Below are 21,065 nucleotides of genomic sequence, written 5' to 3' on the forward strand. Positions count from 1 at the left end.
GGCTGGGTCAGCCTGGAGAGGAGAAGGCTGTGGGGGGACCTCATTGCAGCCTTCCAGTCCCTGAAGGGAGCAGAGGAACAGGAGGGGAATCAGCTTGTTAAAGGGCAGAGACTGGCAGGACAAGGGGGATGGAGTGAAGCTGGAGGAGGGAAGGGTGAGAGGAGAGATTAGGGGGAAGTTCTTTGCAGAGAGAGTGGTGAGGGGCTGGAACAGGCTGCCCAGAGAGGGGGTGGGTGCCCCATCCCTGGGGGTGTTCAAGGCCAGGTTAGATGGGGCCCTGGGCAACCTTGTGTAGCTCCAGGCCTGGAGGTTGGTGTCCCTGCCTGTGGCAGGGGGGTTGGAGCTCTGTGATCCTTGGGGTCCCTTCCAACCCAGACCAGTCTGGGATTCTATGATCCATCCAGAGAACAAGACATGATGGCAGTTTGTGGCTGAATAAGCAGCCAGAGCCAAGCTCCACATGCAGGCAACCAGACACTGACAGGTGACATCTCACTGCTAACCCAGCTTTACTCTTCCCCTTACACTGGAGCTTAAGGGCCCCCATAAACCAAAGGAGCTGCAGACAGCTGCAAGCCCCCTGAGCTCTGAATTAGTGCATTTGAAACAAGCTCCTGGTTAGCATCACACAGAGTGCAGGACTGCATCCCGCTGCCTTCCCACACACAGCCAGGGAGCCAGGCACTAACAGGGGTGGGAAATTCTTGCCTCTCTCTCGCTGTCAGCATGGAGATGAACAGCTCTGTTCTGCTGGGTGCCTCTCCCACAGAGCCCAGCTGATGGGCCCCTCTCCTCCTGGACATCCTGGTCATCTCCATTCTCTGTGCAGGTCAGGGGGTGGCTGTATGTCTGTGCAGAAGGAGGGCTCCCAAAAACACCTGGAAGGCAAATCATGTTGCACCCTCACCAAAACAACCACTTCATTCAGCCAAACTGAGCAAAAACTAAAGGAAACCCAAAGTCATTCAAGATGATAAACCCAGAGCTGCTATGCTAGTAGCACCCACTCCCACCCAAAGGTACTCTTACCTTACTCTACTGAGCAGGGTGGGCCATACCCAAGACCCAACCTTCATCATTTGCTGCCAATTACAAAACTTCCCAGTGTAATTCCTTTTAGTTCCTGTTTGGACTAGATGATTGGGGATCTAGAACATAAGGCCCCTCCTACTCCTTTCCTGCAGAAGGACACTTTGCCCCAGCTCAGAAACACGAGACAAGAGCGACTCCTGGCTCTGCTGTACCTTCACCAACCGCGGCGACCGCGTCTTCGGGCGCGACGCTCGGGGAGATGAAATCTAAACTGTTCATCTGAGGAAGGCTGGACATGGACTCTGGGAGACCTTAATAAACAAGAAACCAAACCACTGTGTAAGTCATGCCCCTTGGTACGTGTTTTAGTCTTCTAAAACAGCACCACAAACTGGCAGCTGAATCGATGACTTTAGGAATCAGTATTTTTTCCAGCTTTGGAGGTTAACAGGCTTCACTAAGCATCAATATCCTCAGAACCATGGCAAGCACACAGCAAAGCCCATTGCTTTGTAAAGAAACTGGGACATAACAACCCCAGGCTGGGGGGAGACTGACTGGAGAGCTGTCAGGTGGAGAAGGACCTGGGGGTGTTGGGTGGCTGCAGGCTGAACATGAGCCAGCAGTGTGCCCAGGGGGCCAGGAAATCCAAGAGCATCCTGGCTTGTGTCAGACACAGTGTGGCCAGTTGGTCTGGGGAGGGGATTGTGCCCCTGGACTGGGCACTGGGGAGGCTGCACCTCGAGTGCTGGGTCCAGTTCTGGGCTCCTCACCATAAGAAGGACATTGAGGTCCTGGAGCGAGTCCAGAGAAGGGCAACCAGGCTGGGGAAGGGGCTGGAGGGCAAATCCTCTGAGGAGCAGCTGAGGGAGCTGGGGGTGTTGAGCCTGGAGAAGAGGAGGCTGAGGGGAGACCTCCCCACCTCCCCTGCCCTGCCAGGAGGGTGCAGAGAGGTGGGCGATGGTCTCTTCAGCCAGGGGACAGGAGATGGGACAAGGGGCAATGGGCTCAAGCTGCCCCAGGGCAGGGTCAGCTCAGCTGGGAGGGCAAAGTTCTTCCCTGGCAGAGTTGTGGGGCTGTGGCACAGGCTGCCCAGGGAGGGGTCTGAGTCCCCAGCCCTGGGTGTGTTTAACAGAGGGGAGATGAGGTGCTCAGGGATCTGGGTCAGCACAGGACAGGGACGGTTGGACTCCATGAGCTTAAAGGGCTTTTCCAACCTGGTGACTCTGTGAAAGCCAACCTTTGTAGGTGGACTGTTACTCCCCTGGAGGTATTCAAAAGATGGGTAGATGTGGTGCTTTGGGACATGGGTTAGTGGTGGTTTTGGCAGGTTAGGTTACTGGTTGGACTTTGGACTTGATCTGAAAGGTCCCTTCCAACCAAGACAATTCTATGATTAAGTGATTCCAGTGAAAGAACCAAAAGTGTCTAACTCCCTTCACAGAAGGGCAGAGCTGTTTCTTAAGTCATTCAGAACAATTAAATCTAAATAGAATTTGGTACAATGTTTTTCCCCAAGCAGCACATGATGTTGTTTCCATAGAAATCAGCAATCCCACCAATTCTTCACCAAAGGGGATGACACATAGTTGATTTTCTACATTGATTATGAAATTTGCAAATGGAAATGCCAGTTTGAGACCAAGGAAGAGCACTGCTTGCTTTTGCTCTTTAACCTGAGTAACTGGAAATCTCTCAAGAGAACAGATTTAGGAGAGTCTGATGACTGACCAGCCAGGGAGTATCTGAAGGCTGGAGAAGTATCTCAGGAGAGAAACACTCTGGTAACTGACAGCCCTACATTTACACCCATAGCTGCTCTATAAACTCTCACATTAATAAGAGCCACCAGGGACCCAGCTCTCCTGGAGCCCCAGAGATGATGGGAGGGCTGGGGCCCCTCTGCTCTGGAGCCAGGCTGGGGGAGCTGGGCTGGTTCAGCCTGGAGAAGAGAAGCTGCTGCTGAGGAGAGCTCTGAGCCTCTTCCCGTCCCTCAAAGGGCTCCAGGAGAGCTGGAGAGGGGCTGGTGCCCAGGGCAGGGAGGGCCAGGCCCAGGGGAACGGCCTTCAGCTGCAGGAGGGGGATGGAGAGGGGCTGGGAGGCAGAAATCCTTCCGGGGGAGTGGGGGGGGCCCTTGCACAAGGTGCCCAGAGAAGCTGGGGCTGCCCCTGGATCCCTGGCAGGGTTCAAGGCCGGGTTGGATGGGGCTTGGGGCACCCTGGGCTGGGGGGGGTGTCCATGCCCATGGTAGGGGGGCACTGGGAGGCTCTAAGGGCCCTTCCTACCTAAACCAATCTGGGGTTCTGTGATCTCCATCCAGCTGAATCAAACTGATTAAACACGAATCATTTGGGTTGGAAAAGACCTTGAAAATCATTAACTCCAGGTGCTGAGTGGTCATAAACCATCAGTTCCTCCCCACTACAAAGATCTGCAGTTACCTGTGGTTCCTGTGACTGTCACACAGAACAACACCCCTCCCCTTCAGCTTCTGACCCATAAACTAACAACCTCCAACACTCTACCCCTTCCACCTCAAATCCAGCTGGTGCCCAGTGAATTCTCACACAGGACCCCACTGAATTTTCAAGGGCACACACTCACACAGGGCATTTGCATTCACACAGTTGTTCCTGACATGGAAAAGCAGATGCCCTGAGGAGTTCTCCACCCCAGTATAATCCCAGTTTGACCAAACCACACCCAGCAATTACCCTTTTCTTAAGCCCTGGAGGGACACCAGCTCACTGAACAGACACAGACACATGCAGTGATCACTGTTACATCAAGGAAACAAGGTGTCTATCCAGAAGCACAGTGAGGTACCTGTGCTGCAGGTCTGTTCTGCCACACCTGGGTCTCCCATTCTTGCTGACAGTCCCCTTGCAGGCTGTGATTTGCTGCTGAGGAGTGGAAAGGTGTCAGACCTGTTAAAACGTAAACCAGGTTGTTATAAGTTCAGTTCTACACCAGTCAGAGCCCAGATAAGTAACTCTTCAGCAACAACAACAACAGATTGCAGTTTTTCCTCCCCAGCATACCTGGTGGACAAGTATTTCTGGTTTACTTCCACCAGTCATAGACTCACAGCCTGGTCTGGGTTGGAAGGGACCCCAAGGGTCACAGAGCTCCAACCCCCTGCCACAGGCAGGGACACCAACCTCCAGGCCTGGAGCTACACAAGGTTGCCCAGGGCCCCATCCAACCTGGCCTTGAACACCCCCAGGGATGGGGCACCCACCCCCTCTCTGGGCAGCCTGTTCCAGCCCCTCACCACTCTCTCTGGAAAGAGCTTCCCCCTAATATCTCATCTAATCCCTGAACTAAACTCCCTGAAATGTTGAGGAACATCCCAAGCCTTTTCATAATGTCTTCCAGGCTGTATTCTGCCACTCCCACAAACACAGTCTTCCTGCCAGATGCCCCCTCTCTCCCTTGCTAGTTGGGAATTCCTGTAAAACATTAAGCTGGCAGGTGGCTGACTAATGGAAATGGTATGTGGGGAACCTGTCCTCCTCAAAACCTTCCCCTGGAAAAACCTCACATGCAGAAGCTGAGCCTTGACTCCCTAGCATTTTCATGTGCTAATTTCAGGATTAATTTAAAGTGTGACCCAGCAGCAATGCACAGAGGGAAGATCCATACAGATAAATAGCCCTGAGTGTGCACAGCCATAAAGATCCTGCTTCTGAAGCAGCCCAGTTCCCTGTCTCACAAACCCTTTCTTCTCTCTACTCCCTCTCCTCCTCCCTGTTCTGGTAATACAGCTGTATGTTTCCCACACACCCAAATAAAAGCTATCTTCAGCCCAGAGCTACAAGCAGCTTTACCATGGGCTCTGAGAGGGGAAAAGGAGATTCACTACTGCAAAATCCCTTTAAAATAGGGTTATTTCAGTAAAAAATTTAAATAGGCCACACTGCTAGAAGCCAACTGGGTCACTGCTCCTTACAGTCAGAGTAGCACATGTTCTCACACTATTTCTTCTTAGAAGAGCTCTGGGAAGGTGTTTTAAGTTAACAACAGCCTGTCAGTGATGAAATGGAAACAGTTTGTGACTCGCAATAATGAGAAATGTCTGTATTGTCTTCCCCTCATCACAAAAAACCCCAACCCATTCCTCCTTCAGTTCCCAGGCTGGAAGAAGCAAACCTTATCCTTATAACTTGCTGTCCCTGCTCCTGGGGTGTGTGTGTGCTGTGGGTCACAGCCCTTCTGTGGAGGGCTAAACCCTAATGAAATATTCACCACTGCAGCAGCGCTTGGCTGCACCAGGGAAGGGCTTCAAATTCCAAGCCAGCACCCACTAGAACAGCATAACCAAGCAGCTGCAACATGGTTTTAGATGGGAAAATAATCCCCAAATAAAAAGGAAGCTATTAAGCAGAGCAATCTCAAGGAAAAACAGCTTACAGACTTCACCCCTTTAATATTGAACTAACGCCGGCGGAGACGGCGGGTGAGCAGTTCCGAGCAGCACTAAGGTGCAGGTTACACTCACGTTACTCTCCTCCTCTGGGGCCCAGCAGCCACGGGTGAGGTCAGGGACTCCTGGCTATAGATTCCACTTTCACTGCAGGAGCCTGTGCTGGGGGATGGGGACTCCCCAGCCAGGTCAAGCTTGAGGGCAGAATCGGGGCTGTGGAGATCCGAGACGGTGCCGCTCAGCTTTGCCCTCTTCTTCGCTGCGCTGTTCCGGAGGGAGCGAAGGGAATTCTGCATCTGAACAGGATTGGAAGCAAAAGGATGGGTTTCAGTCACCACATGGGATAAAAGCTTTCTTTTTTTAAGCAAAAGAAAAGGGTGTTTTGGAGCTTTCAGTTCAATCCATGGGAGTTCAGCACACGTGCTGCTATTGGGCAACGGGACTGAGCCTTTACACAGGCTGTGCAGTGCTGTAACAGCCCCTTTCACACTGCCTTGTTTACAGGATTCCTGCAAAACACATCAGCTGCTGGAATCTGCTGCAACAGACTGAAGGACAGTGTGGTGGCTGCTGGTCCCCCACGACTGCAGCCTCAGGCTCCTCACACCTAAACTGCACAGAGCTGCAAACTATGCTGAGGGGAACCCTACAAACTGCCCAGCAAGCAGGGCTCCAACTCCTGCCTCTTGTGTAGAGCAAAAAGCAAAGCTCTGAGCAGTGTGTCATGTCATACTCAAACCAACCTCCTCTTGGTCCACCTCCTGGCCGTCCAGGTTCAGCTCCGAGAGGCCAGCCGCCAGCTCCCTGTCCCCCTCACCCCGCCACGTGTCCTCACACTCCTCCTTCTTCCACTTGCTGATGTCAAACTCGGTCCTGTCGGGCAGGGGGCTGGCCAGGCGGGGTATGGGGGGTATGGGGGGCACAGGTCTGGTCCCGCTCAGGCCCCGCCGCGAGGCCGGGGGTCTCACCAGGGTGGGTTTCAGCTGCAGAGGAGCATGTTTCTCCTGTAAGATCTCCCCTGAAGAAGACACAGGCAGACATCAGTCCTGAGAGGGGACTCACCTGAATACACTTCATGTCTCATTCTGTAGCTCCCTTTGCCATGAGGTGAGGGTTAAAAGCCAGACTGATGCAGGCAGCTTTATTTACCACTCTAAACACATCTCAAGGACATTTTGTGTAGCTGAGCATCAGCAGATTTGGATAAAACCAGGAAGAAATAAATCCAGCTGTGGGGAGTCAGACAAAAGGTAAGAAACAGCTGCTTCAGCCAGCCAGGTGGGGTTGAGGAACTTCCTTGGCTGGAGCTTTGACCCGAGCTGACCCACCAGCCTGCTACACACATCCACATCCTTCATCAGGAAGTTCTTCCCTGGCTCCTCAGCAGCCTGCAGCTGCCAGCTCCACAGGGAGCATTAGAACAGCACTTCCTTTCATTTACAACCTGATGTCACCAAGCCCCTTCCTCACTTCCACAGGCTACACACACTCACCTATAAACACGTGCCCAGATGATGTTCACTGGCACAGGCTGCCCAGGGAGGTGTTTTGGAGTGTTCAGTGGCTGCCCCCTCCCTGGAGGTGTTCAGGGCTGGGTTGGATGGGGCCTTGAGCAGCCTGGGCTGGTGAGAGGTGTCCCTGCCCAGGGCAGGGGGTTGGACTAGATGATCTCTGAGGTCCCTTCCAGCCCAAAGCATTCTGTGATTCTATGAAATCGAGCTTCTCCCATGAACAAGAGTAGAGAGTGATTCCCTATCAAGCTTTATACCATTCATAATTTGAAAACCTATCAATACTCCTTCTCCACCTTGAATTTTCCAAGCCACCAGCCCTGTCCCCAGTTTTCAATAGTTAACTTTACAAATCCATGAGGTCATGACCAGACTTCCCTCCTCCTACAGACTCTTCTATTACCCTGACTCTACCTCCCCATCTCCCTGTACCACAAGCTCAGGTACCAACCTCTTCTAATTTAAAATACATTCATCAGCCTCCCATGCACATGCCTACCAACATACACTTTAAGAAGTACTTAACTTTCCTTTTCCCTTACTTAGGAGGATGGGTGCCCTCACAAACTCTCCTGAGAGTTCCTATAACAATAAAGGATTCTAAAGGGACAGAAAACCCCTGAAATGCCTTTGGCTAACCAAGAAAATCAAGTGAGGAACACACATCTGCAAGATAAAATGACATGATTCCAGGGACAGGTGCCTTGCAAAGAATGAATTTAGAAACTCTCTATAAATGTGCACAAATACATGTCTCAGTTAAGGTAATTTGACAGAGATTTCTTTAAATCACTGCAGAACTGCACACAGAAACTTACTTTGCTTACAGAAGGTGTCTCACAGCTGATGGAGAATCACTTCAAGCTAAACAGATGCTCAAAGCTGTTTTTAACCTGACACAAGCTTGTCTCTAGAAAGCATTTGGAGGAAGTCAGCTTTCAACAACTGCAATTAAATAAACTTAAAAATACTTCAGGTTAACCAATTTGCTCATGAGGGCTTCAAAAGAAATCAGCCCTTAATTAGCAGTCTCTGCCAGCAGCTGTCAGTGCAAACTGGGATGAAATCAGCAGCAATTCTGCTCACTAGAGATGGGGCTGGCTGTCACTGGGCTATAAAGAGCTATTTGGAGTGTGGAAATTCCATGCACAAGTGTCCAAAGGCACACAAAGAGGCACAAAGCCAGAGTGCAGTGAGTGGCATTTTCTTGCCCAGGCAGTAATTAGAGCAGTAAAGTAACAGTTATTTCAGGTCTCTTTAGAAGTGCTGGGTTTGGGGGGTGGTTTTAGTTCAGTTAGAAGGCAAACTTCTCCCTGGCCCATTGCTGGTAAAAGGAGAAGATCTGGTGTCTGTTTTGCTTTATCCCATGTAGTTAAGAGACAAAAGGAACAAAACACACCAGTATTTGAATACAAAGATAAACCACAAAGAGTTTCCACACCAAGCCTCCAGTGGTGCCACTAGTCAAGCACAGCTACAAACCCCTCGTGTTTCTCACCACAACTGGGGTGCTGCTAATTCCCCCTTTACCCACCACTGCTGGTTTTCCATCCACAGCTTGAAAATGCTCTAAACATGAGCCTGAAATCCATCTCCCTGCTGCTGGCATCCCTACCTGTGCTGTCTCCTGACTTCTGCTGGAGAAGCTGCTGCCGTGCGCCGGGCTTAGGCAGCCCTTCGAAGCTCTTCAGGGGCCAGGAGCTTGAGAAGCTCATGGTGTTACTATCCTGTGGCTTCTCTGGGGAGGCAGCTGGAGAGGAAACGTGCTTTGGGCTGTTCCTGGGCGATGACAGAGGGTAGGGTGGCAGAATGAAGGCGCCCTGGCTCACGCTGGGGCCTTGGAAGGACAGTGTCTGCTCTGCTTGGCTGCAGAAGCTCCCTGGGGCCTTGCTGGAACAATTCAGGCTGGCACAAACTGAGCAGAGAGAGAGAGGGGAGAGTGCTTGTGGTCATTAGGGTATCCAAGCCAGCACAGCATCAGGTTTGCTCTCAAACCTCAGTGACACAAGAGTACAAAGCAAGCACAAGTGTCAGACATTCCACTGCCTTCAAATGAAAATAAAAAACCTGTTTTTTCCCAGAAACCAGGAGGTGGAAAATGAAGAGTGCAGATTGGGAACTGTGTGTCAGTGTTCCCCAGGCAAAGGAGGTGCCTGTCACCCACGTTTGGGCAGGCTTTTAACCATGGCAGTGACCAGGACCAGTCTTAAAGGGGTTCCTGACAGCCTCTGGACTGCTCACTGTACACTGGCCCCCCCCCAGCCCCCTCTTCAAGAGGACCAGTAAGACTTCTGGGAAGTAAGTTGCATCACCCTGCCCTTTCTTAGAAATATAATGAGTATGTAGAGTCAATCTACAGAGATATGAGAAATTTAGCACATGAGGAGGAGTGATGCCCTGTGCAGCCAGCACTGTGACAAAGAACACCTGCTTCATAACCAGCCTGGTTATTGAGTCTTGATTCCGACTTTTCCAGGCTTCACAGGGCACTCCATCAACCCCCTGGCCACAGGAGGGAGCCCCAAGTCTGCCTGAAGAACAATGCTGTAGTGACAGTTTGAATTTCTTCAGGCAGCAGAGAGATAAAGACATTTCCAAAGCAGCACACTCTGACTTAGGACATGGTTAGAATCCATATCCCTTTGGTTAGGATCCATAGCCCTCTGGTTAGGATCCATATCCCTCTGGTTAGGATCCACATCCCTCTGGTTAGGATCCATAGCCCTCTGGTTAGGATCCACATCCCTCTGGTTAGGATCCACATACCTTTGTCCTGCTGACAGTTATTCAATCCTAGAAGCTGTAAGTCAGAGTCCACGCTCCCGCTCTGCCCATGTGCCCATGTGTATCCAAGTGTCCCACACCTCCCTGAACTCTGCAGCTGATGAGAGCCCAGAGCACCTGTCAGAAGGGAGAAAGAAAGAACCAGATGAATCCTTAGCATATCCCATTCAATCACAATCAAGACTCCTGGTCTAACTTTCAGCATAAAGCACAGCTACTCTGAAAGTATTTAATTCAAGAGTTTCTAAGCGACCTCACAGTGCCATTCATGGGCACAAAAAAAAGCTGTGGGGCTCTCATCCAACTCTGAGAATCATAGGGGGTCAGCAGAAACCCCCCAAACAATCACCTCTTTGAATATACAGCAATAAAAGGAAGAAAACACCTTAAAGCCCCAATCGCCCTGAGTTCCTGCAGAGCGCTGCCCTAGCAGGGCAGTGGCCAAGCTTTGCATGTCAGAGCTCCCCAGCAAAGGCCCAGGACAAAAACTGCTGCCAAGCAAAGAGAAGAGATCAGGTCTGGTCTTGCCCAGTCTTTTCACATGCCCTTTGGCTACTAAAACACGTGCTGAGGCTACACTGCTTCTGTAACTCAGATGCAGCACTGTGACTACCAACTTCCACAGACCCAGACTTCAAAAATAGGAGTGTTCTCATTGGTTTTAAGACAATCTTTAGAGCTCTGCCCAGACAGCTTGTGCCCTTGCTGCTTTTACAGAGCAAAGAGAGACAAAAATCTAGGCCAGATGTGCACTGCCCTGCTCCTCTGCACAGCCTACAGCACAGAACTCAGCCTTCCCCATGCGTTGCCTGGTCTAAGGGTTGGTATTTTGCACCCTGCTGCCACTGTCAGCACCCTCCTGACAGCCTAATTTTAACAATAACAACTGCTGTTCTAGCCAACAACCTATTCCTGCCCAAAATACAATATAACTCTGTGTCTCCTTTCAATTTACTGCTCTGGCTGCAACTCCTATTGTATTTTACAGAGTGAGAGAAGGCTGGCTGAATTCCTCCTGCTGCTACACACTGCTTTTTCCTCTCTCTGCAAAAGCAGCAGCAAGCTCAGCCCTTTAGGGATATCCTGAGTGCTTTTCTCAATGCATCTGCTGATTTAACCACCCTTTTCCTGTAGGGAAAGCTGTAAGCTGCTCTGCAATCATTCTATATCATGTGGTGAAACTGTGTGCATTCAGTAGGGCTGGAGAACAAGGGTCTGAGCTTCAGCCAGAGCCACAGCTCCGTGCCTAGCACTCAACTCCTCACTGTAAATGAAAATATATAACTAAAGAATCAGCAAATAATATATCAGGCTCAGGAAGCCACAGAGTTCTGCTCACATTGCCCTGAATCTATTGTGCACAGGGCAGATCAGACACCTCTCTGTGCTGGTACCTACCGGCGCAGACGGGAGGCTGCTCGGGGGTGAGGTCGATGCTGTTCTGGAACAAACCCCTTGAAGCTCTTTTTCTACTGAAAAAAACCTCATCACTGCCTGGTGCTCCTTGGGAGGGCCTTAACCTTGGGGAGTGAAGGAAATCACTGCATGTAGAGAACTGTGGGGAAAAGGGAAATAAAGGAAGATTAATGGGTGCACAACCCTTTTCTGTCCAAACAAGACACTTACCTGCGGGACTTTGGGCACCTACACCCCACCACAGCCCTGAGCTGGCTCTCTGAGCTCACACAAAGCACTGTCACTATGTTGACAGGACTGATGGAAAATCAAGTGCCAAGTTTGCTGCAGTGTGGCCAGCCCAGGAGTTCAAACACACAGATGCTTCATGGAAAAACCCTGGGAGCATTTTTAAAAGCCTTGGAATGTAGCACAGGGCATCACAGCTCATCGATACAGCCTGCCAGGACATCCTCTGCTCATGAAAAGGAGCTGGTTTTTAAATGCAAAACATCTTGATGAACCTTTTCTGTTCCCAGCTACCCAAAGCTTGAAGTACTTTAAGTGTCAGAAAGCACTTTGGTTGGTTTCCAGGTCTTACACAGGGTGATACTGGTCCCACTGGAGGGGAAATCCCAACAAAACTGATGGGTAGAACACAGATTCACAGGGGTGGGAAGGGACCTCCAGAGCTCACAGGGAGTTCCCTGCCAATCTGGGGAAGAACTTCTTCCCAGTGAGGGTGGCAGAGCCCTGGGACAGGCTGCCCAGAGAGGTTGGAGTGTCTCCTTCTCAAACCCTGTGATCCTGGATGTGTTCCTGTGGGATTCAGTCTGGGTGACCCTGCTGTGGCAGGGGGTGGGACTGGGTGAGCTGTGGAGGTCCTTTCCAACCCCTGATGCTCTGTGACTCTGTGATTTACAGGTAACAAACTGAGCATTGCAAGCCTGGCTCTGCCAGCTGGGGCTTGGAAATGAATGGGACCCTCCTGAAGTCCAAAGGGAAATACAAACTCACAGGGTTATAGTTTATCACCTCCCTGTGCTCCCAAGTATTTCCTGTCTCTAGCAAACACAGCATTCCCCTGATGCAGTCACAAGGCTCCTGGAAGCATGTGCTTCAGAATGTGCAACTGCAGTGCTGAAAAGAACCCCCAGAAAAACAGCTGCTGCTTTATTTAGGTAGAAGCAAGAGACACTCCAGCCCACTGCTGCAAGCTGAGCAGTGACAGCAAGAGGAGGTCAGGCTACCTGAGTCTGGCTTTAGAAGAGGCAGAGTCAAAGGCAGGCTCTGTCCTGCAGCGCTGCAGATGTGTCCAGCTGCCAAGGGAGAGAGGCACACACACAGTTGTGCTTCATAGAATCATAGGCTGGCATGGGTTGGAAGGGACCCCAAGGATCATAGAGCTCCAACCCCCCTGCCACAGGCAGGGCCACCAACCTCAGTCCTTTGCTAAACTCAGGTTTGGCTTTCAGAATGGAAGAGGGATGGAGAGCTGAGGTGCCACAAAGAACTGTTCAGCTGTGAGCCTTCAACTCCAGCGTGTAAAGCACTGAGGGGTGAGATCCAGCACTGTAACTAAAGGATGCTGGTCATCAGAAACAGGACCTGCAGATGAAATGCAGGCTGGTACCAGTGGTTTATGCACTGAGCTTCTCAAGGGGGGCGTGCTGGGTACCCCACGAGTGCCACACACGGTGAGCACAGCTTGAGGCACCTCACCAGAGCTCTGCCACTGGTGCTGGCTCCCTTTCCAGCAACACCCAGTGTCAGCCACAGCATCGGGGCAAAGCAGATCCTCAGGTGACCAGTCAGTCCTGCTGCACTCACTGCTTCTCTCCAGGCTCCAAAAGAGACAGCTGGAGGCACCAGTTCCCTCAGGGCTTTCCCATCCACCCTCCTGTCCCCTGCCATCACACACTCCTTTCTGGCAGCAGAACCAGGGCATCCCCTGGAAGCTGAGGTGGTGGCTGGTCACACACCTCTCCCTTGAGAGCTCCTCACTCAGGGATTTGCATGGTTGAAGATAACTGGAGCTTCATGTCAACCTAACAAATGAAGGAACCCTGTACTTGCACCCCTAGGGTCACACCAAGCATCGTTAGGTGGGGGTACCCCCCATCATTAGGAGGGAGTGCAGGCAGGACAGACACTGTCACATAGTCAGACAGCCCCTCTGAGCCCTGCAGTGCAGCTGGCCACACAAACTTCACCATCAGGCATGAAACAAAAATCAAAGGACTCCAGAGAAGGGTTTGATCAGTAACCCAGCTGAACAGGGCTGACACAGGCTGCATTCAACCCCCAACGTGCTTTATCACACCACTTGTCAGGACACATTAACTTCCACATGTTTCACTTCACATCTTATCTCATCAGGAGAGTCTAGACCTGGCCTTGGACAATCACTGTGTAACACAGCCCTAAAAATACCAACAGAAACACGACTTTAAACATTAAGCCAGTTTCATGCAGCCTTCCAGCCACAGAATGACTCCAAAGGTTAATTTTTAAGCACAGTCATTTCAGAGGAATGCCTGAAGGGGTCATTATTTTTTACATTACAGGAACAAGCCAACTACCCAGTGTACACAGAGCTTTTCCCTCCCAGCTGAGCTGACCCTGCCCTGGGGCAGCTTGAGCCCATTGCCCCTTGTCCCATCTCCTGTCCCCTGGCTGAAGAGACCATCGCCCACCTCTCTGCACCCTCCTGGCAGGGCAGGGGAGGTGGGGAGAAGGTCTCCCCTCAGCCTCCTTCTCCAGGCTGAACACCCCCAGCTCCCTCAGCTGCTCCTCAGAGGATTTGCCCTCCAACCAGAAGGGTTTCACTTCACAGTAAAATGCTTCCTCGTTAACTGGAGGTTTCTGGTTATCCAGACAGTAAGAGCACAAAAGGAGCAGCAACACGTTCCCTTTGGTGGAGTGTAACTGATGGGGTCTTCAAATTGTGACCCCCTCAGAGTTACTGATGGGCTCTCCTAGGTGTACAACAGACCAACTCAAGCAGGAGAACAGAACATGCTGAAGGGCCTGGAGCATCTCCCCTGTGAGGAAAGGCTGAGTGAGCTGGGGCAGTTCAGCCTGGAGAGAAGAAGCCTGAGAGGGGATCTGATCAATGGGGATCAATAACTGAAGAGTGGGACACAGGGGGCCATGGGCAGCCTCTGCTCAGTGTCTGTGGGGACAGGACAAGGGGTGATGGGCTCAAGTTGGAGCACAGGGAGTGCCCCACCAATGTGGGGAAGAACTTCTTGCCAGTGAGGGTGAGGGAGCCCTGGGACAGGCTGCCCAGGGGGTGTGGAGTCTCCTTCTCTGGAGAGATTCCAGCCCCGTCTGGACACCGCCCTGTGTGCCCTGTCCTAGGGACCCTGCTTTGGCAGGGGGTTGGACCCCACGGGCTCTGGGGGTCCCTGCCAACCCCTGTGAGTCTGTGATCCTATGAAGTGAGAGACAAACAGACCGAGTCAGAAAGCAGAAGGGAGAGACAGGAACAAACAACATCTCTAGGAGGCAGAGGACATCTCAGAGGAACAGTCATTAGATGCCAACAAAAAGCAGATCTCAGTAAAAAGGAATAAACAGAGAGCAGGACAAACGGGTTCCCCCTGTCCCTCCCCCTGCATCCTGCGTGGCAGCAGCGACAGCAAAGCCAGACGGGCAAGTGCCACAGCTCCAGTCCCCACACACCAGCAAGGGGAGAGATTCAGGAGTGTAAACTGCAGCCAGTCACACCCAGCTCCTGGGCACACCAACATTTTCACAGGCTGAAACTGATCCTGTTCTCATTCTGCACAGATAGCAGAGCTACATCTGCTCTTCATCAGGAGCAAAGAGAAACATTCCACATCACACACAGGGATCAAAGAATCCCAGACTGGTCTGGGTTGGGAGGGACCCCAAGGATCACACAGCTCCAACCCCGTGGCACAGGCAGGGACACCAACCTCCAGGCCTGGAGCTACACAAGGTTGCCCAGGGCCCCAGCCAACCTGGCCTTGAACACCCCCAGGGATGGGACACCCACCCCCTCTCTGGGCAGCCCCTTCCAGCCCCTCACCACTCTCTCTGCAAAGAACTTCCCCCCAGTATCTCATCTCCCCTTCCCTCCTCCAGCTTCACTCCATCCCCCTTGTCCTGCCAGTCTCTGCCCTTTAACAAGCTGATTCCCCTCCTGTTCCTCTGCTCCCTTCAGGGACTGGAAGGCTGCAATGGGGTCCCCCCACAGCCTTCTCTTCTCCAGGCTGACCCAGCCCAGCTCCCTCAGCCTCTCTCCATAGGGGAGCTGCTCCAGCCCTCTGAGCATCTCTGTGGCTCCTCTGACCCCTCTCCAACAGCCCCACATCTTCCTTGTGTTGGGCCCCAGCTCTGGACACAGGACTCCAGCTGAGGCCTCACAGGGGCAGAGTAGAAGTTGTGGAGAAGGTAACCTTGCTCACTTCACAGGTAGCCCGGGGTAATTTCCCCCCCTGCCCCACCAGCTCAGGCACAGATCAAGTTGGGGGTCTCAATAACTGTAACACATCCAGCCACACCGGGTGTGAGCCCCCCACACATGTCTGTGAGTGAACTCCAAGGTCTGCACACTGCAGCACTGCAACTCATGCTCCTTTTTATTGAGAGCCATTATTAAAAGGCAGCCTTCCCCAAGCAGGCTGCTCACAGCCTCCTCCAGGACAGGATGAGGTTATCAGTAACTAAGGAGTAGATTCTGGATATGTAAAGGCAGCAGTGAGGAGTCTGCTCTGTACAGCTTCTGGTTTTCTAAGCAGCTCCACCTGCTTCAACTCACTGGAGATCAACTGAGGATAAATTCACAGATTCACAGGATTGTAAGAGTTGGAGGGGAGCTCCAGAGATTGAGTGCAACCCCCTGCCAAAGGAGGCTCCAGTTGAGAAACCCCAGGAGCAAAGGCAGAGCACACAGACACACCCCAGGTCCTACCCACACGGCACATCCCAAAACAGAACCCCCACCAAGGGTGTAGGGACCTGAATGACATTTCAAAGGTGCCTCCCCTCAGCAGCAGCTGAGGTGACACCAAAACTCCAAGGAGAGACACTGCTTCAGCCTGACCCACACTTCCCCACAGGAACCAGAGTGAGGAGCAGGAGCCACGCAGCTGCCTGGCAATGGGTGGGTTCCCTCAGAGGCCAGCACCCTGCCACAGCACCAGCTCTGTCACACTCCAGAGCTCTGCCTTCAAAGCCAGAGCTGAAGTCATTCAGCAGTTTTTCCTCCAAAATGCTTCTGTATGTAGGAAACTCCTACGTTCCAGCAGGTACTGGGGGACCAGCAGCTCCCACACAGCTCCCCCACTGTGCACTCACCTCCCCTGGCTTCCAGCTCGCCTTCAGCACTGGCAGCTCTCCTGGGTTTGGAGCCAGAAGCACCTCAGGGAGCCCAGATAACCTCAAAAAAACCCATTTATTTGTTGCTGATGCTTTGCCTGGTTCCTACTAGTGTTAAATCTGAGGTAAGGAGGTCTCAAATTCACCTCACAGATCGATGTACATCCAGTGTCACCTCCCCAACACATTACCACTTCACAAACTTCCAGGTCTCCCTCTGGCACGTGCCTTAGAATAAAGAAACCTGGAGAGCTACAAGTACATACCTGCTCCACACCCTTCACCAGAGGCATCCTGACTCCTGAACCACCTTCCCCGTCCCCAGCGTGCTTGTTCTCCCAAGGCAGCTTGTTTTTCCCCTTGCCTGCACTCAGGACTCTCCTTGGGCTCACTCCTTGCTCCATAGAGGTGCCATGGGAGCTCTGCAGATACCCACAGTAACTGTGTGCACTCTGAGTCCTGCTGCCCATCAGCAACCAGTCTGTGTCTGCTCCAGGGGGCACACAGGACCCTCTGGTATGGCCAGATGATGGTAAGGGCACAGCATACTCCACAAACCCGTGGTCTAACAGCTTTGGCAAGGTCTTCCTGGCCAGCCTGGCCTGCACTGCGTGCATCACCCCGTCCCCATTGTCCTCCAGCTCCATGGCATCCACGGCTTTGAAGAGCAGGCTGGTTCTGCCAGGGCCCATGGAAGATGCCAGCACAGCAAAGGCTTCCATGGCAGCATGCCTGACCCTGCGCTTGCTGTCCACCAGTGCCGGGGCCAGCCCGAGTGCCAGCTCAGCCCAGTCCAGCTCCTCGCCAGGGTAAGAGAGAAGAGCCACGATGCAGACGTTCACCACCTCTTCCCGGACCTTGGAGTTCTTGTGCTGCAGGAGCTCCTGCTGCAGGAGGAGCCCCAGCACCTGCTGAGGACCCGCTGCCTCCATCAGCCGCAGGAACAGGCGGCTGTACTCCTGCCGGATGGCCAGCTTGTTGTCCCCCAGGACTTTCGCAGCAGCCGACACCAGAGGCGCCAGGAAGAGCCGGACCCGGTCACCCAGTTGCTGAGCCAGCAGATGGATCACCTCCAGCGCCCCCAGCACCACCGTGAAGTTGGAGTCATCCAGGAGGGTGTAGAGGAAGCTGATGAGCCCCAGGAGGCTGGGGGCGGGCGCGGAGGCCACCGCAGCCTGGCCGGCGCCCCCCACGACCCTCTTCAGCTCCTCCACGGCCTGCGCCCGGCTCCTGTAATCCTCCTGGTCCAGCAGCCGAGCGTGCAGCTCCGGCGGCAACAGCCCGAACTTCAGCCCGCCGCTGCCGGGCCGGGCGGGTAGAGGCGGCGGCTGTGCCGAGCCCTCCCCGAGCAGCCGCCCCTCGGGCAGCCGCTGCCGGCCGGCGAGCGGGAAGTGCCGAGGGCCGGACCCTTCCTCCCGCTGCCCGGCGGGCCCGGGGCCGCCCAGCTGCCAGGCCAGGCTGCGGGACGGCTCGCCCAGGCCGCGGCGGGCAGCGGCCGGGCCAAGGGGGCGGCAGGGCCCGCGGCGGCGGCCAGCGCGCCGGGCCTCTCCGCGCAGCGCCGGCCCCCACGGCGGCTCCGCGGCGCCGCTACCAGCCGCTCCCCCCGCCGCCCGGCCGGCGCGCTCGGGGCTGGGGCTGAGGCAGGGCGGCAGCACCCGCCCCCCAGCGCCGCCGCCGTCCCGCGGCCCGCGCTCGGGCCCCGGCGGCGGCTCCTCCATGGCGCGGGCGGGCGGCGGCGCCAGGGCCGCGGCCATGGGCGGCGCGGGGCGGCGGCGCCTCGGCAACGCCGCGCGCCACAACACCGCGGTCGCCAGGGGCCGGCGCGGCCCGCGCATGCGCGGCGCTGCCCACTAGCGCCACGGGGTGAGGGGGAGGTATGGGGGGGCGGCTGCACGCCGCTCGCCCAGCTCCCCGCCTCTTGCGCTGGCAGCGCTTCCGAGGAGCGCGAACGTGCTGTGTAGGAGCGGAGAACGGTGGGAGAAGGCGGCGCCCGGCCGCCGCTGAAGCGGAACGGTCGTTCTTCCCCCTCCCCCCACCTCCGCGGTGTGCGGAATGGCTCCGTCCCAGCCCCGGCGGCTTGTGGGAGAGGACGCGGAGCGGCGGCGCCCGGAAGTGACGCGTGTTGCTACCGGGGGCTGCTGTGCGGGCGGAGGCGAGCGAGGCTGCGGCTGCCGCGGGCCGGGCCTGGCCGCGGCCTGCGCCACCCCGTCCTCAGGTGAGCCCGGCCCGGCGCCTCCGCCGCCTCCCTGCGCCGGTCTGCGGCTGGCGGAGGCGCGGGCGGGATGGGGCGGCCTGGGGCGCCGAGCGGGGGCGGGCGGGAGGCGCCCGGGGCTGCCCACGGGGAGGGGGACGCGCCGCTGGTGTCCGAGCCGCTCCCCCCCACCCCGGCTCGGCCGCGGCCCCGGCCCCGCCAGGCGGGCGGGAGCTGAGCCCGGGGACTGGGCGCAGCGGGGTGCGGAGGTGGCGGTTCGTTACCCGGGCACGGCGCACGCAGGGAGCCGGGTTCGGTCTCCGGAGCCGGGCTCGGCGTCCGGAGCCGGGTTCTCTCGGCGTTTGGGGCGGCCGCTTGTGCGACTGGGCTCCTTCCCTCTGCGGCCCCGGCCGTTCTGCAGCCGGAGTCAGCGCTGTCCAGCCCTCAGACGCTGCCCCGAAGCAGGGACGCGCCTGGAGCTCTTCCTGCTGCGCTGCTGTGAAGGACTCGCCGTGTCTGCATCACGCGTGCCGGGGTTTAGGGGAGGGAGAGCCTGCAGTAAGCAGCAGAGGTCTGTGCCTGCCCGGCCAGCTGCTTCCTTTCCAGCAGCTTCCCCTGTGAATGGAGTTTCACCTGCGGGCTGTGACAAGGATCTGATCGGCCAGAGCCTGGGGGCAAGTGTCTGAATTGTGTTGGGAGTACCCTGGGCTGGTTAACCTTCCAGCTACTGATTTCTCACTGGACAACAAGGTAAATCCATGCACCCTGTGGTGCAGGAGGCATGTGAGGTGCCCCAGCAGGCAGCTCTGCCAAGTCAGTACAAGAAAAGGTTTCATTTCTGTGGAGTAACTTAACTGTAGGTGTTTATTAGGGTTTGGCAGGTTCCCATCTGAGCTGTCACCGTTCCTTTCCCTTCCATTCCCTGTCCCCTTGTGGTTTAGGATGTCTGTGGCTGTACACAAGAAGTTATAAACTGAGCAGAAACACAGAAGGGAAAGTGGTGTAGCTGGAGAACAGCTCTTCTTCCACCCTCTGCAACTGGTTACGTGGTGTTACGTGGTTGATGCTGTTGCCTGGGATCTTGCCTTTTGCAGATGTGCTTAAGATAGTTCCTTTTAGATATGCTTTTGATCCCAGTGTGGGGCTGCAATAGGAGAGGGATAAGCTGACTTACCTTTTAAGGGGAAAGAGGTTTTCTTATCCCTAGCTGTAAGCCTTCACTTCCCTGTCAGTGCTTTTATGCTCAGTATTTAAATGCTGGCAACTAATTTTATCCTTTTAAGATTAAGTGCTTTGTAAGTAGGCTCACTGCAAAGGAGATGTCAGTTAAGGAGCTGTGAAAATGATGAACTTATTAATAATGAGAGAAAAGAAGTGAGACCCTGAGGTTTGTGTGGTCGTTTAGCATATCAAAATTACATCAGCTTTTCAGCTCAGCAGTTGGATGGTTGCAGTGTTCCCTGTAGAACAATAGCTGTAATTCCTCATGGCTGGGATCCTGACATGTTTGTACCCTCCACCCTCTCAGCAGTGTAATAACTTGGTTGGAATAAAGAGCTGCAGAGCAGCTCTCCAGCAGGTACTGGTGGGCAGCACCGCTGGGATTTGAATGACACCCAAATTAGAGCAGGTATCGTAATGCCTGCAAGTGTCATGATGCAAAGTGAAACTTCAGGAGTGTTTGGGGGGGTTGTGGAGCTGTAGGTAGGAACGAGGATCCCCCTCTCTCCTTATGAGTGGTGCTGGGGGCTGTGGGTGTAGCTGCTGGGGGTGGAAGTGGTGATAGATACCAGGACACTCAGCCTGGGATCCACTCCCTTGCTCCCCTTTATTTATCTCTGGGTTTATTTCAATCACTCTTCAGTTCTCTCCTATTCAGTACTCCAGATAATAGGTGTTTTATTCCAGAACCAAACTAAAGGTGGTGCTTGGTTGGGTTTATTTAAATGAAAAGATGGAGATGGCAGACTCTCTTCTCTGTGACAGTTCCCCCCCTTGCATTGTACCCATACACTTAAAACCCAGGAAGACCCATGTGTCCTTTTCCCCTTGTTTAGTGGTGCTGTCAGAGGTATTTGATGTGGATTTCCTGATGCAGGGATCAATAGTAAACTCATTGTTGGGACTAGGTATTGTTTGGCTTAGAGATTTAAAGAAAGGGGGGGTTGGGGCTGATAAAATATCTGATTGCCCTGGGTTTAACTGGCACAAAGAAGCGTGGTGCTTAAGGACTGGGAAAGCAAGCTGGAGAGTAATAAACCTAATTAAGATAACAGCAAAACTGGGGAGATATTTTTCAATGAGCCTAAGTGCCCTGAGTAAAGGAGCTGCTGAAGGGAAGCCCAGAGTAACCCCATAACAATTCTCTTTGCCCCAG

General features: G+C 54.1%; 1 protein-coding gene across 1 annotated transcript in view; it reads right to left on the reverse strand.

Annotated features, from left to right (window-relative positions):
• TOGARAM1 (TOG array regulator of axonemal microtubules 1) overlaps positions 1–18,332 on the reverse strand; it is a gene marked incomplete at its 5' end in the record, with an annotated part of 32,823 nt that extends 14,491 nt beyond the window's left edge. Inside the window, 9 exons of the mRNA XM_084270391.1 lie at positions 709–878; positions 1,245–1,343; positions 3,859–3,959; positions 5,534–5,754; positions 6,202–6,476; positions 8,585–8,884; positions 9,736–9,870; positions 11,152–11,308; positions 16,764–18,332. Of these exons, the coding sequence (XP_084126517.1) occupies positions 709–878; positions 1,245–1,343; positions 3,859–3,959; positions 5,534–5,754; positions 6,202–6,476; positions 8,585–8,884; positions 9,736–9,870; positions 11,152–11,308; positions 16,764–18,332 (3,027 nt within the window). The remainder of the gene's footprint in view (positions 1–708; positions 879–1,244; positions 1,344–3,858; positions 3,960–5,533; positions 5,755–6,201; positions 6,477–8,584; positions 8,885–9,735; positions 9,871–11,151; positions 11,309–16,763) is intronic.
• Positions 18,333–21,065: the final 2,733 nt, after the last annotated feature.

Source organism: Gallinula chloropus, assembly GCF_964237585.1.
Source record: "Gallinula chloropus genome assembly, chromosome: 14".
In the NCBI taxonomy this organism is placed as follows: domain Eukaryota; kingdom Metazoa; phylum Chordata; class Aves; order Gruiformes; family Rallidae; genus Gallinula; species Gallinula chloropus.